The sequence below is a fragment of the Bombus fervidus genome, chromosome 13 (assembly GCF_041682495.2).
Source record: "Bombus fervidus isolate BK054 chromosome 13, iyBomFerv1, whole genome shotgun sequence".
In the NCBI taxonomy this organism is placed as follows: Eukaryota; Metazoa; Arthropoda; class Insecta; order Hymenoptera; family Apidae; genus Bombus; species Bombus fervidus.
In genome coordinates, this window is record NC_091529.1 from 7,729,325 (window position 1) to 7,745,567 (window position 16,243).

At 37.0% G+C, this 16,243-nt stretch overlaps 1 protein-coding gene across 3 annotated transcripts in view; it reads right to left on the reverse strand.

Moving 5' to 3' along the window:
* Positions 1 to 16,243, reverse strand: part of Bi (T-box transcription factor bifid) — a 173,790-nt gene that overhangs the window by 142,840 nt on the left and 14,707 nt on the right. For all 3 annotated transcript variants that reach the window (XM_072015603.1, XM_072015601.1, XM_072015602.1), the window contains exon 2: positions 8,731 to 9,055. In XM_072015603.1, the coding sequence (XP_071871704.1) occupies positions 8,731 to 9,055 (325 nt within the window). The remainder of the gene's footprint in view (positions 1 to 8,730; positions 9,056 to 16,243) is intronic.

Below are 16,243 nucleotides of genomic sequence, written 5' to 3' on the forward strand. Positions count from 1 at the left end.
GTAAAGGGCGAAGCAGAGTAAGAAGACACGAGGGAACATAGACAAATGAAAGTTTTTAAAATTGCTAATTTATTTGTGTATGTACGCGTATTAGTAACTTTTGCATTGCGTATTCAACGAATGTGTATCGTTAAACTATCGACTTTTACGCAAAGTGGAACAATATGTGGAATTCACGAAAATACAATAATATATAATAATAATAAAATAATATATCAGTCTCTAGATGAAAAAATGTTATTCTATATTTCCCTCCCATTCTTTCGAAATATACGAAATCACTCGATCGCACTCTGTACGTAAAATAACGTATTGTATAAAATATCCAGAATACAGTAGTAGTCTCTGCGTATAATATTCAATGTACAATAAAACAATTTCCCACCTAGCTTCCGTTCTCTTTATTATATTCATAAAGACGTGAATTTACATAAAAATCCGCAGTCTACACGTTACATTTATTCACCGCTCTTGTCAAACATAATTCGATTTTATAACGTTTACATTTAAACTTTCTTTTGCGCGCTACTACTGTATTTCATAGAGGCGGTCCATGAGACGAGCGCCGAAGACGGATAGAAGGAAGGATGACTTTTAAAGAAGATAAAATAAAAGAACGACGAAAGATTCCAGTTGTTTGAAGATTCGTACAGTTTTTGAAGCTTTCTAAAGGAAGAAGGAAACTCGCAAATGGTTGAGATAGCAATCAAGGTAACTAAGAATCGCTAAAAGTTGGAACAAAAATGAAAAATGAAAATCGATGATGGCGATAACGGATACAGGGGACGAAATCGAAAGTGCGACACGCGATTCTTCGCGATCCTGCTACAGATAGGATTGTTACGCGAGCCAGGAGCCGGCGATTAGATTATTTCAACGTTCCTCTTCGACACCGACCTTTTTTTCTAACCGATGGCAAAGAATAAATCGCCACAGATCGTTTCACCGATACACACGCGAACGCGTGACGGAAAACGCTTTTGTTTCGGCCGTTCCTCGCGAGAAAGTCGCGATAAAACGCGAAATATCGTTCACGAATTCCTGTGCTTGTTATTGCCGCTCGATTACTTTGTCCAGAGCCGAGTATTTCCTAGCGAAGGCGGAAATTTTTAGTTCCTAACGAAGAGAAACGAAGAAATTTTCTATCAGATAAGAATCGTTCGCGAACCTTCGTGTCCGAAGGAGTGGAATTTTTAAAGATTTGTCGTTGATCGGGCGTCAACGAGAACGTGTTCTGTGAAAAAATACGGCACACGAAGTTACTGATAGTTTAAACGGAGGGTGAATACTACGTTCAACGTGGTCTAATAGTAACGAGACTGATTATAGTAGTGGTTCGTAAGTACCGTGATTAAGTCGCCTGTATTTTTCTTTATACGACCTCTTAATTCACGTTGACACTAACAACATTATACCACAAGTTCCAAACCTTTTTTCGGTCAACATTCGTTACTATGTTTTATCAATATGAATACAGTACAAATTTGTTTCACACATGGACAATCTAATATATGTACAAGATATAAGAAGATATCCATGTCTGGTAAAGTTCGACCAGAATTTTATAATTTCCCTTTGTATTTATTTCTCGACTAAAAATCACCCAGCGTTTTATATTCCACCGAAATGTAACGTCGTATATTTTTATATTTATATAGAACTTTAATCAAAATTCCGTGCAATTTTCCCCGATTATTTCTTCCTCTCTGCAAATTTGTCTCCAAGTTCAAGTAGATTTTTTCAAGCGATCAGGCATAATGTGTCTCTCACCGAGGACGTGCAGACAGGTGTCGCGTTAAGGCACGAAATTATCGTGCATTATCTGCTGGACAGGGTACAGTAATTTCACGGTTACGCAACGAAATGCGACATCGCGTCCCTTGTCGCGATCGGACACCGGCTATCGCATGATGAAATATACATGTCCATTTTGACGTTTGAACTTGTACTTATCGTTAATGTCGCTCGTCACCGTTATCTCTGACGAACGCGGCTTCTTTGCAGCGACAGGAAGTGGACAGTTATCGAGGGAAGGGGAAAACGATCGTGTGAAGATACCGGCGTTCCTGTTCGTTCCATTGCGATATCTTTTTTTCCGTCTCTTCGTTCCATTTGTTACTTTCGTGTCGTTCTGTACGTTCAATCAATACACCAGCGAAACGCGCAATCTTTGATTAAATGACATGCACGATAAATTAATTGCAAACAATTTATGGGCTCGAATAGAGAACGATGATTATTATCCGTAGAAAATTCTTGTAGAAAATTGGACGAATATCCTGATGTCTTTAATTTTTTCCCATGAATGTACTTCAACTTTTTAAACGAGATATTCATCGTATTATGCAATTGTCGTGAGTAGATTGTTACAGTAACGTTGGCTCTTAAACGTGGTGAAAATTGAGCAGGTTCTCTGCTACTTTTGAACGATAGCGTATTTTATAACTATAATTATGCTCAATAACGACTATGAAATTACATTTTACTACGAGTAGTAGCATTATAGTAAAATTGACCCATACTTATGTAAATGTTGCGTAATTATGTCGTACGTGTAGGGTGTGCAAGGGAAAACAGTTCAAAAGTGAAATTTCAGTTCCTCGTTCACGAAGGATGAAGAAGGAAGAAGATTATTTTCGGCCGAAGCGAAGAAAAAGTCGCAACACGTTTGCAAAGAACCAAAATATGAGAGAATTTATAGGAGAGACGGCAAAAAGATCACGAAAATTTCTACTCTGGACGCAATTGTTAAGATATTCGATGATATCATCTGTTGATTTATGCTCGAACTTAACGTTTCTACTGTTTCTAAAAAGTCTAAAAATTAATTATTATCATCGGAAAGAGACTAATTGAAGGTAGACCCGTGTGTGCGAAGATAAAATTGAAGAAAATTTTCGAACGGAAAGAAAGAAAAAAAAAAAATGGCGAAATCTCAGCGATGAATGGAGAAGGAAGAATTTAAACGCGAGACAGGAGAAATGTCAGCAAAGTTTCGGCTCGCGATTCTATTACGTAAGACACTGAGCGAATCCGTGGACAGTTTTATGGTTTGTTGGCTCGCGTGCTTGCCGCCGGTGCTTTATTTGATTTAAAAATCAGTGAAATTAAGTTCCATAAAGCAGCCGCTAAACGATCTCAACGGACTGCGAACAGGCGAGCCCGCTGCTAACCGCATCAAATCGTCAGAAAGTTCTCTTTAGTCACGGCCAGAGGCCCCCGTTCTCTTCAACGTATGCTTAGACACTGTCTAATTGACTCGTTTAACCGGCCACTTCTCCACTTTCCTCCGTCCAATACGCTGCCTCCAATTTCCACGTTGTACTTCCGCTTGTTACACGCGACCAAAGCTGTAATTAGGCGTTTCTTCAGAAATTTAACGCGAGTAGGAACCATTAACCAGTTGATTTTCTCGGAACGATAGCTGCACTGAAACGTCGAACGTCTGTACGGCCGCTTAATTACGCTGAATTTCATTAACGTTGCAAGACACCGACGAGCTACCGATCGCGTGAACGCTGCACAACTTCGGAATCAGGCACCGTCTTCCAGGACATAACTTTGTTATCGCGATGTTTAATGCAAGACGCGAGAACGTTGCGAGCTTTCCAAGAAATAATCGAGAAAGATAAGATCGCTGTACGGTTCGCCAGCGTGCACGGAAACATAGGTCCTCGGTGTCAGAATCAAGGTGCAAATCGACAAGGAAATTATTATTATATATATGTGTAATTTATATGTGAAAAATTCCAAGTACAAAGCCGACAGTATATACAGAATTTTCTATTTGAAATTATTTTTAATTTACCATACGGTCCGACTTACATTCAATTGCTTTTATCAGAAAATTCGTTTCTTCGAGTCTTAAGATCTTAAAATAATTAGAATCGTAGGTATCAGTTTATCGTTCGATTGACATTGTCATTTAAGAAACTTTTTCGATTTTCTAATCAGAATCGAATCTGAGAAGAGCATATAGAAGTTTGCTATAAACACTTTGTATGGAGACTTTTTGGTCCATAATATGGCTTTGCTCGAAGTTACTTTCACAACGAATTATTCAGATCAACTTCGAACCGTAAAACGAGATAAATGTCACTTTACCGTCATCGACGATGTACCAAACATTCCTACCACGCGTTAAGAACGTTGGAAGCCATCTCTTAAAACATTGTCGCGTATAAATCTCTAAAATTATCTCGCGAAACCATCTGCAATAGAGCGCAAGCTAACACTTCGCTGAAATTCAATGAACGTTTACGACGAACTATTTCCCAGATCGTTTTCAAGCAGATAATAAAGTTTATAGAAAAACAGTTCACGCGACATTTGCAAAATTACCTGCTAAAAGGATTTCAAAAAGACTGGCAAAAATAATCGTCCTCCGAATTACCCTCTCGCCTGATTTCCAGCGAAGCATCCGAGAAATCCGTCAATATCCTCGCCACCTGACGTCCGCCGCTCTACGTTCCAAGAATCCTAGACGAATCCTCGGAACATCCCCTAGTTACTGCCTAGGATAATCGGACAGGCGGTCTGCGCTCTAAATCAATCTCTTTTGCTAAATAATAAGCATCGAGTTAAGGGCAGAAAGAGGCTGAAGACGAGGTGGACGACGCTGCACGACGATCACGGATAATTACACGCGCGGAAATTGCGGCTGGCCCAATCTGCGTCCGGTGGTCTACGTCTCAATACACGCGCGCCTCTTCCTCCCCTTGGTCCCTCTTCACCCCTCCTCTTTCCTTCACGTTCGTTCCTGACCTGTACCAGTGGCCAACCACACGCACCGTACAACTTGACGAGGAAATAGGTGCGAGAAGGACGACGAAAAAGAAAAAGAGAGAGAGAGAGAGGAAAAGAAACACAGTGGAGCGGCATAATGCCCAGGGTGCTGCAGGGCCCAGAGAACTCTGGGCCTCTCTCCCCCTCCATAAGTATAGGGCTCGCTTAACGATGTTTGTTTTATACATTGGCAGCCTGTTCACCGAACCTGTAATCTTTCTAAACGAGATATTACCCGGGCCCGTCCGCGAAAAACGAAGCTGCCCGCTCGCTACAGCTATAGGACTTGGCGTTCTCTCCTCCGGGTATCGAACTGACGAAATTGGCCCACCAAAGCCACAAATTGTTCGCCATTCAAGACTACGCTCTGCCTAGAGAGAAAGAGAGAGAGAGAGAGCCTCGTGTTCGGCATCCGGACACGGGAGGTGAACTTGGCTCGGTTGTGAGAGTCCTTGGAAATTTCTGGAGCGAGCGATCAGCGGACATGGTCGTTCCGGGGACATGAGATCGGTGAATGGATTGGAAGTTTAGGGGATAGCGACATCCTCGTGGTCTCGGTATAGAGTTTCGTGCAAGACATTCTACAAAATGCGAAATTTATGTCGCAGCAGAAGGTTGTAGGATAAGTTCGAATTGGTAAATTAGTTCGGTGCTTGTAACATTGGGAAAATTAAAATCGAGGGTCCGAGTGTTTGGAAATTTTGTAAAGTTCCTATAACAGGAATCCTTGAAAATTTATCGAGAAATAGTGGTTAGAAGAATGAGTTTGATGTTCAGAAGTAGGAGGATCTTAGTATGTTTGATGTAAAGTTTCATGCAGTAGGTTTTTTACAAACTCTACATTGGAAGAAGGAACTGTACAGTTTGGTAAATTAGTTGGAGAAAATTGGAGACTAGAATTGACAAGGTTTCTTTTTAAATCTTGGGAATCCAGAGCATCCAAGCGTTTGGGCAATTCTGCGAAATTTATGTAATACGAGTACTTGAAATTTTAGGAATGTCGATTAGAAGAAATTTTCAAAAACGCGACGGAAGCTCGATGAACGATCTTGAAGATTGGAGAATACATTCGTCGAAGTTTTTGAAGCTTCGTCAAAGTTGGAATACTCAAATGTTTGAAAATCTTGCGTAAACAACCTCCACGAAATATAAAATTCATGTCACGTAGAATGAATTATCATACGAATAATATGAGCTATTATATAGCGAATATATTAATGATATTTACATATACAACTAATGTATTATACATTATATAGTATTACTCAAGAAATTAGAGATTAAAGAGAAAGAGATTACTCAAGAAATACGTGAAATTGAATCTATATATTCGTACACGTTTATTAGTTACATAACTGTACAGTTATGAATATGCGCAATGTATCGTAGAACCAGTTGGCAGAACTACAATTTTCTAAAACGTTAACTTGTCCGAAACCTGAAAATTCACGAGCCTAAATATTTCTTTAACCTAGCTTTTTTTTTTAACTCCCGCGCAATATTTAAAGCGGGTAATTTGAAATTCAAAGGCGCGGTAATTATTGAAATCGCATGGAAAAAGAAGAAAACTACAGACGTAGGAGAGGAAAGGTTAGAGGTAGAAGAAACGATAACAGAACTAACAAATGCGACCGTGGTATATAGCCGTGAGTTCGAATCACGATCCAGATACACACACGCGTATTGCACGGCGTATGGTTCTTTCCCGAACTATTATAGTTCGCCTAGATATCTGTCTCCGTGTTTTCCATCGCTTTCGAAACTACCCCTTTTACGTATTTCTCCCCTTCGTAAAAGTTTGCGCTTGAAAGGATTTCCGATCGTCGAAGGACTGGGGAAAGTGTGCGCCGACCATAGAGGCTTTGAATCTTTAAAACGCGATGAAACGTGGTTCAAGACGGGGTATAGCCCGAGCAAATCGTGTGATTGGTGGATCGAGACAAGCTAGATTTTACGCTCTACTCCAGCCTAGATGAAGGTTTCAATAGTAAATGAATTATTACTAGGATTTCGATACGTTTATGCGACACTTAACGAGGCAAGAACACGCAGGATGCACGTGATGTGAGGCAAGAAGCATAAAATTCAAAGCAGACAAAAGAAATCTCTCTTCAGGTCCTAACTGTTTAACACTAGAACTACCGACATTTGAGGCGTTTCTATCTCTACCAAAAGCCAATCAAAATGACTGATCTTTAAAAAATACGTAATAGTAGAATATTTTTATATTTACTGGTCTATTATTATCTTACAAAAGAAACTCTATGTTCTGAGACCATAAAAACTATATAATATCAACTTTAATAATAACAATATAATTATAATATACAATAATGAAGAATATTCAATACCAAAATTTCCATTGGTAAATATAAGAAGAATAATATAATAATATAATAATAAACGTAATAAGCGTAATAGAATAAATAAAATACAAATATAACTTAATCGCGTACATGAAAATATCAATTTGCGTAACAATCCGCATTTTGTTTACGGATTATAAGCGGACCGCGATGTTCCGTACACGTATAGAGAATTTGCTGGTGCAAAAATACACAAATCGCGTGTAATATGCAAAGACGTATAAAATATCCAAAGTAAAGCACTTGTTATAGTATGCAATAGCTGAAATGGTCGCCTAGCTAAATTGCATTTTTAACATTTCGATGGTAAAAGTATGAATTTGAATAAATATCCGTAATCTAATTGTGGGTTGTACGTGAGTTTGAATTTTATTCGAATGTATATACTGTCAGAGATTTCATTTTTCTAATTGGCATAGAAACTCTTCTTCTTCAAACTCAATGGTTTCATTTAGATGGAAATTTCTTGTTTGAAAAAGCTTCGAAGATAGTGGAAGAATCTCGCCCTTATTCCACCGATGCAAATCAATTAATTTTACAAAATATACGCAATTAATGAAAATTTTTCTTATCACGATTCAATAGTTTATGAATTAATCGTTCAAGTTGGGATTGAATCTTCTTCGAAAATGCGCATCTTTGGCAGGCAAAGAAAAATAGCTGCTCTGTTTGCGAATTTGCGAACGAAACAGGTCAAGAGCCGATCAACGCGATTTTCTGCGGTTTCTCGTGGCGACTTCTCGTGTTTCGCCTGGCAAACCGTCATTTTTCTCACGACTCTTGCCTTACGCAGCTACCTTCCGTCACGAGGGACAGCGATCGGTAAGACTGGCTCAACAAAATCGCGACACATCGTCCAAATTAAGTCAGATCGCGGAAAAAGCGCGATGAGTACATTTTTGTCCATTCGACTTGCCAAAGAAATTTGATATTTTATAAATTACGAGGAAAGTGGAACAGTACGTGTTTTAAAATCAATCAAAAGAACGATTTTGATAATTTCAAGAATGATTGACAGAGAACTGTACCTTAAAACTGCTATTCTGTGAAAAGTGGAAAATCTCGCTTATCATGTTTCTCCTATGTACTCTTTTTTTGCTTGGCCATTTGCTTGGCCAATTTAAAATATTAGAATTTCTAGAAATACACACTGGCTTACATTTTCACAATTAACAAACGCAGGAACACGCTCCCTCTATTCGGTGATTACAACGACCAAATCGATTCCAAGAGTTTAATGATTAAAGGACAACTACCGCCTATTGTCATTCGGAACATCAAGTAATCAAGCGAATCGAAGAAATACATACTATAATTGGATAGAAACCTCAAATAAGAATATAGAGCACATTTTCATCAAAGTAAATTTAACGATAAAACATGGTCCTACAGTCGATCGTGTCAGATATACACCGCCGCAGATATTTGGTTGAAAAGTGATGTAATGTTGAACACGTGAAGAGCGTTAGATTTGAAATTTATGCAACAGTGTGAACCACCGCTTTTTCTAAAAACGAATTAAATGTTCTTTAGACGCTCATTCGAGGTTTCCATTTAATCCAACAAAATGAACACTTACCGGCCGCTCTTGGTGATGACCATTTCCGTGCCAAGTTTATGGAATTTTTCCCAGAGTTCTTTGCCCTCGAGGGTTACCTTAGGATCATCCACGACACCGTCTTCCTCAGGATGATGAGGAGGTACGAGGGGATGGTGAGGCCCTGCGAGGGGATGATGCGGTGCCAGAGGGTGAGGCGAGGTGTGCAACATCCCCGGGGGTAAGGGAGGCCTGAGTGGCCTCATCGCAGGCCCGCCAGGACCACCCTGATGATGGTGGTGCAACGCTGCCGCCGCGGCCGCCAGGACAGCTGCTTCTTCGGGCGTATGTGGGCCTAAGCCTAAACCTGAAGCAAGATTTTTCTTGTTAGTTTTGAATATCGAGGTGCGTACAAATTTTTAGTGCAGTTCGATTAACTTCGTATCAGAAATTATTAGGTAAATTCATCGGGGATTATATTATATTATTAGTTAAAATTTTTAATTTCTATGTATACAGCGTTTGTTCTTGGAGAAACAGCCTTTAGATTGACATAGTTTACTTCGTATGCCATAATAAATTCTTAAACCTAGGACGAATCGAATGAGATTGAATTAAAGGAGATATCACAAAAAATTGTATGTATTAAGTTTTAGAGTAGAAGCGTGTTCTGTATCTATTCTGTATCTGTTGACCTTTAATGGGATTAATTGATTAAATCAATGGGTACGTAGTTAGAAATGCGATGATTCTCTTACAATCTCTTTTGGTTTCATTGGACGAATTGGACTAGAACGATGTATTGGAAAAAATGTTACTATTCTTGGTATAAGCTCCGAAGAATTAGGTGAATTTCATTACTAGATATAGGTACTGCATGTAGCAGTCTTTTAAAAGTTCTTTCAATTAAATTCCAACTATAACTCCAACTTCTTTCTTAATTTATTCCTATTCAATTAATATCGTGGTAACATATATATTTCTATTCTCAAGTTTCCAATTTACCTCCAGTTTCTTTTATCGTCAGGCTTAAATTTGGTTCGAATACGCGTACTACTTTATTCTTCGTTTCGATACTCTTAATTATTCGATAATCGTCTTAACGTCAAAGAAATACCATGCTCTTTTTTCCCATCAGCTGTTTTCGTAGATTCGTATGTAGAAAATTCCGAGAATTAATTCTGGTCGTTTCGATAATTGCCTGATAATGATCCGATGGTGAAAGTGGAACTGCATGAGATTAAAATACCGAGAGAACCCCGAAAATTATTTATTTTATCGCGGCAACTGTTAAATAACTGTAATGCACGGGACGATAAACTTTATCTTCCGCTCTGGCCGCCGTGAATCGACAACAATATGCGACCGCGAGTGCCGGTTTGATAATGCACATTTACAATTCCCCCGGTTGTTTAATTAAAATATTATTAGCGTTTAATTACGACCGAATTAATAACATCGCAAAAATAACAGTAACGTATCACTTTTCGCTCTCGTTCGACGAGCGTAAACCCTCCATGGAAAAATATCCTGCGCGGAACGTTTATTCACTGATGACCTCCGTTTGATCATCGAAGAACGCGAAATTAACTTTTTAGTATGACCTAATTTTAACAATCACCGAATCTATCTCGGTATTCAAATGAAACTGAACTTCAGGTTTAAAGTACTAAATAATAATATACACCTAAGTTTGAAAATAGAATCAGCAAGACCTGAAAATTAATCAGAGCTGACTAAAATTTACTGTAATATTTATTAGGGAAAATTGAATTTCATAATATCAATAAATTTAATAATTTGATGATAATATCTACTACTACGTATGAAAGAATATAATCTCCGTTATATTAAAACTGCTTCTCTAACGAATCGTAACAATTTTTGCAACCTCGTTTCATCGCAAATCGTGTATTTGATCATTAATTATTAACTTAAGTAACACACTGAACTAATAATTATATAACGCGCGATATCGTGTGGTAAAAATACAAATCTGAGAAGAATCGTCAATGTTACAAATATCAGAAGTTTGTATCGGATAAATATCGAACGATGTTCGCGTTCCGAGGTTGCTTTCTCAAAGAATCGAAGGGGAGAATCGAAGACGTGGTTTCCATCGTGATCGACGCGATCGATACGAGAGAAGGACAATTGGCTGGAACAGAGATTGCTCTATTGACCCTCGAACGTCGAACGCGTCAGCTCTATTTTTAAGGTGCTGCGTATATGTTGAAAGAATTGCGAAGAAGCGCTCGCGAGCCGCTCGCGATTTCCTTCCAAAGGAAGAAAGGAAAAGAGAAGAGAGAAACGAATCTACCTTCCGGCAACTTTCAAACTTCTTGCAACGGAGCAGCCAGAGGGCACGAGAACAGGGGCTGGAAAAAGTAACCAGTAGTTTGAACGGGGGTTGGAAACTGTCAGCCGATCCACCCTCGCCAACTTTAAGCGGCTGTCTTTCATTCTTTATCCCTTGATCTCGTTGATTCTTAAATCTCCGAGTCTCGTGTCGCCGATCGTGTCTCAATTGCCACGATTATTGCAAAATCTTCTTTTCTAAGCTGTGGATTCTTTAACAAGGCAGAACGTTGTCTAGTAACTTTGACTTTCTTCAGGTTCTTTTGCCATCGTTGAACAGAGTACGATGAAATATTCGAGTTGATAGATTTTTTAGTTGATCGTGAATAATATTAATTTTCCTAAGATTCTACCCTGATCTTCGAGATGGAGGTTCAGCCTTGAACAAATATGGTGAACAATATATATATATATATATTGCAATATACTGTATGGATATATTGTACACATTGTGTATATTACATATATGTATTGTATATATGAATATGGAGGATATATAATATATAATCCTCTAATATATTTTACATAGATCTTACGTACGTTTTGAACGTGTATTAAAAAAACACTGGACAAGTATCGTGTAAACTCGAAAAAATAACGTTTGAGTAAATAGCGCGCACCTCCGAAGGAATTAATTTTAATCTTTTGTAAATGAAACCCACTACTTAATCACGCAATTAGCTAACTGCTTTCAGTTACTCATCGCGTTATATCCTATTATACTAATGTTTGCACAAATCGAAGTTATATCATTATATCGTCTAATTTATCGTTCTACGATACAAGTGGCATCGAAGTCGATCTTCATAAATTCGTCGGTTCCCTTTCAAATAAATTAAGAATCAATTACATGCGACACTTAAGATAAGCAAAGAAGATGCGATCGACTTTGAAATTCCTATTAGCGGTATCATCCATTCGCTTAGTTTATCGATATCTTCTTCCCAAATGAGATTATCAGTCCCAATTAAACAGATTGCCGTTTATTTTAGAATTAATAATCGCTACGCTAACACGCGCACAAAAAAAAAAAAAAAAAAAAGAGGAAAGGAAAAAAATCGTTGGCGATTTTTACCAACAAACAATCTGCATGGGAAAGAGAACCTTCTATCCGACCATCGACCGCTTTTTCATGCGAACAATTTCATTATTTACAGCAACCTATCCTTCGATTCCCAACATGTTTTCTCTACTTCCGACCAATCACGAACTACCTGTTGCATCAGGGGCAAAAAAAAAAGAAAAAAAGAAAATAACCAGCACTTTCGTTCGCAAAAATTTCGTTCGACCTCCGACCGGTTACAAAACTACACTTTGGTCTAAAAAAAGAGGATGTTAACTACCATACATCCTACACTTTTGTTTTACTCTATTCGATTCTATGAAACGATACACCGTCATTTTCTTTGTTCCAACAATTCTACTTTTTGAAACAGTACATCGTCGATTATTGTTAGAATGTTAATCAGAAAAATATAGGCGATTAGTAACGTATTTATTAAAAATTATATATGTATATAAGGAATTATTATAGAATTTGTTATATAATACATCGTATATATACAAATGTAATATGATATAGTCTATATAATATAGGGAATAGTAAAACGTAATAAATTCAGGTAATACGAACATCCGTATTTAAAAATCGTATCACAACTTGTTGACTAGATTTTTCCAAATCAATTGCGCGAGAATCGCTTATTCAAATGGACTCGTCACTTTATTAGCTCGGATAATCGACATTTTATCCTCTTTAAGTACTGTAATTTGCAAATTTTGTTTTCATCGCATTCATGCAACCTTTGATATATCCTATAAATACAAAAAGAGAGAGATAAATTGCTAATTACATGTCTACCTAAACGAAAATGATATTTCATTTCCAAACTTTCTGGCGTTTCTATTCTTCTTTATTTTCATTCGTCAATAAAATCTCGAAATTATTCATAAACATTGCAAATTACAGACTTTAAAAGAAAGAATATTCTAAACTTTTTCACCGTTCCTTTTTTTAATCTTTATTCACCGATGCAATCTTAGCACATCGAAATTGCAAATTACTCTATTTCCTTAGAGGAAAGAAAATGATTCTTTCATCAGTCCCGTTTCTCAACTTTTTCAACGTCTCTTTTCTTCTAAATTTTTATATATCAAACCAATTATCAACAAATTGCCATCTCCACCAAATCAGCTTAACGATTCAGCTTTACGAGGTTTTCCTTTGCGGTGACTTTTTATCCGCGATTTTAAATGAGTATAGGTACTCGACCGAACCGGCTGCGAATTATCATTCATAACGATGCAAATCACGATTATATTATTTATGACTAATGACGCGGTTAATAGTTAACAACACGGACACGGCTCCCGGTATTTTCTTTCCGTTTCAATCAATTACCGAGCGCGACGGGGAAAAATGCAAACCTGTTGCCACCGTTAATGACTTCATGATTGTTATCATACAAAGTCTGCACGAGCCGATCATTAACTCCATACTGTTTATCTGTCTCGTATACCGTTCCTTCGTGCATCTCGCGTTCTTAATGTTCACCGCCATTCTCTTTCATACTTTTCACGTACAATGAGCTTCGATTTTGTTATAATCGAAAGAATAAAAATTAAAGTCGCTATTTGCATTCTGGAATTTTACACAATCGAAATTAATACACTGTTTAATAGACGTGCAAAATGTTAACAACCCTAAGATCGATCGACTCTTTTTAGTAAACTTTGATCTTTACCTTTCGCTTACCCGGCCAAAAACGTTTCTACTTTTAAGAAAAGATGACAATTACAAGAGTTAAGCGACGCCTTTGATTCTTATATATTCGATGAAAAAGGAAAAGTAAAATCTAAAGTCGTGATTTCAATCTGAGAATCTTTACTGAAAAGCTAGGCAGGTAATCTGGTTGAAAGTAAAAGCGTAAAATTTGAAGTTTCAAAGGATAGGAAATTTCGTGATATTTCTCGCGTGGTTAAAATTGTTAAAATTCGCAGTGGCCGCATGTTACACGCAGAAAGGTTGTACAATTTGCTTGTTGATTTTCTTCCACAAGCTTTGTAACGGAGCAATTGCATCACGATGTTGATATTCCTCTCGGCGCGCAGCGGAAACCTGGTTATTAATAATTTGATAATATTATTTCAGCATAAACGAACGATCCACGCGGTGCAATTAAATTGCATTGTTGTTGCGTCGTCGTTGAAACTCGCCGGCCCCGTGGATATTTCCACGAATTTTGGGTAAAGAGCGCGGCAACTTTGGAAAACCAGTACCTTCAACGTTTCGCGTTCGACGCAATTATTCGTGCGTTACCACTCGCCGAGAGATAATTACTGCTGCTCGTGTGTTTTATATTTTACACGTTAATGACGATGATTCATCGAGGTCGTTGCATGTTTCGATTTCCAAACCACTTGTTGGCTCGAATCATAGATACACGAAAAGAATCCATATCTTCTTGATTTACGTTTATATTAAAATATTCAATATCTTAGAGTACGCGATAAGAAGTGAATATTTTTCTCAATTGAAATTTATATTAAAAGATTCAGTGTCTTAAAACACGTGATAATAACAAAGTGTATATCTTTCTCTACTGAGATTTATAATAAAAAATTCAATACCTTAAGACATGCGATAATAAAGCAATATTTCCCTTGGCTTGTATTATTACTCTGAAATAAATTTAAAATTTCGCTATCTGAAAAGGCACGTACGAATTTAGTATTACTATAAAAAATGTCATATATTTTTCCCGATTTAGATATATATTAAGAAATTCAATACGTTTTAAAATACGCGATAAAAGATACCTATATCGCGTCGATTTAATATTACCACAAAGTTAAAAATACTTACTTTTCTCTAACCTAACTTCTCTCACTTCAGAAAATCGCTCCATAAAGAGGTTAAATCGGAGTATAAATACCAATACATATATAGTATTATTATATATATTAAGTATGTGATTACCGTACAAAGCTTCGTTCTTCTTTTGAATCGCTTCAAGTAGAATTCCAGCGATTGAATTTCCAAGGGAGCAATTATCGAGGTAGAACGTCGACCGAACATGGATCAGAAGGAAGGCAGAAACGATTTTCCGGGTGAATCGCGTACAACAGGAAAAATCGAGCGGTCAGTCTCGATAAACGATCGCTCCATTTTTTATCCGGGTGAATTTCACCTGGAAACGTGGACTACAATGCCAGCCGCCATTAATTGCGCCGCTTTCTATCGGTCGTCCGTTTTTATCCTCCCCCCTCCCCCCAAGAGTGGAATACAGGGTGTCTCGAAACGTGCATGGCTCGATTCAACTCGATTTCTTTCACCAGAAATATTGCACAAAATATTTACACACGACACACCCGTTTTGTTAAAAAATCGATTTATATCTGACACTTCCATTTTGTTGAAATATCAACTTCGAAAATAGAATACATCTATCGATACTCGTCATGATATAAAAAGTTCTCTGTACTATTAATCAACTGAAACTACTCACATTCGTTACCACTTATAGAAAATATCGTAATTCGAAAATATGATAGCACGTAACAATGTTACAAACAAATAAAATCAGATTAAAAACAGGATACATTACTTGATGCCTGTCACCACACAAAAAATATGATCGATTCTTTCGCACGTATATATCGATTCTTTCTATGCGTATTATACTATCAACTTTTTACATATCGATTATACGGAACATGTTATAATTTGAAAGTATTATGACACGATAAATAATAATTTAACTATTAATCGAGCTTATTCTAATGAAATATTAATTATGATATATGAAAACAAAATTTAATTCTATCGATGATTGTTATAACGTAAACGATACTATGGATTTTTTAATATATCGATTCTCTTACGTGCACTACTAGCATTTGTTATCGATTATGGAAAATGTTATAATTCGTTATTAATTATGTTATTAATTTAACGATCATTTGAAAATGTTCAGAAAAATTAATTTAAATTAATTAAAAAAATGTTATGATAAAACAATGCTTATTATGATACGAAATATTTGATCGATTAATTCTTTGCTATATCGATTCTTCTCTTTACATCATTGCATACATACATTATTGACAATCGCAATCGATTATAAGAAGCGTTATAACTCGAAAGTATTACAGCACGACGAACAATAATTTGACGCTTAATCAAACTAATTCTAAA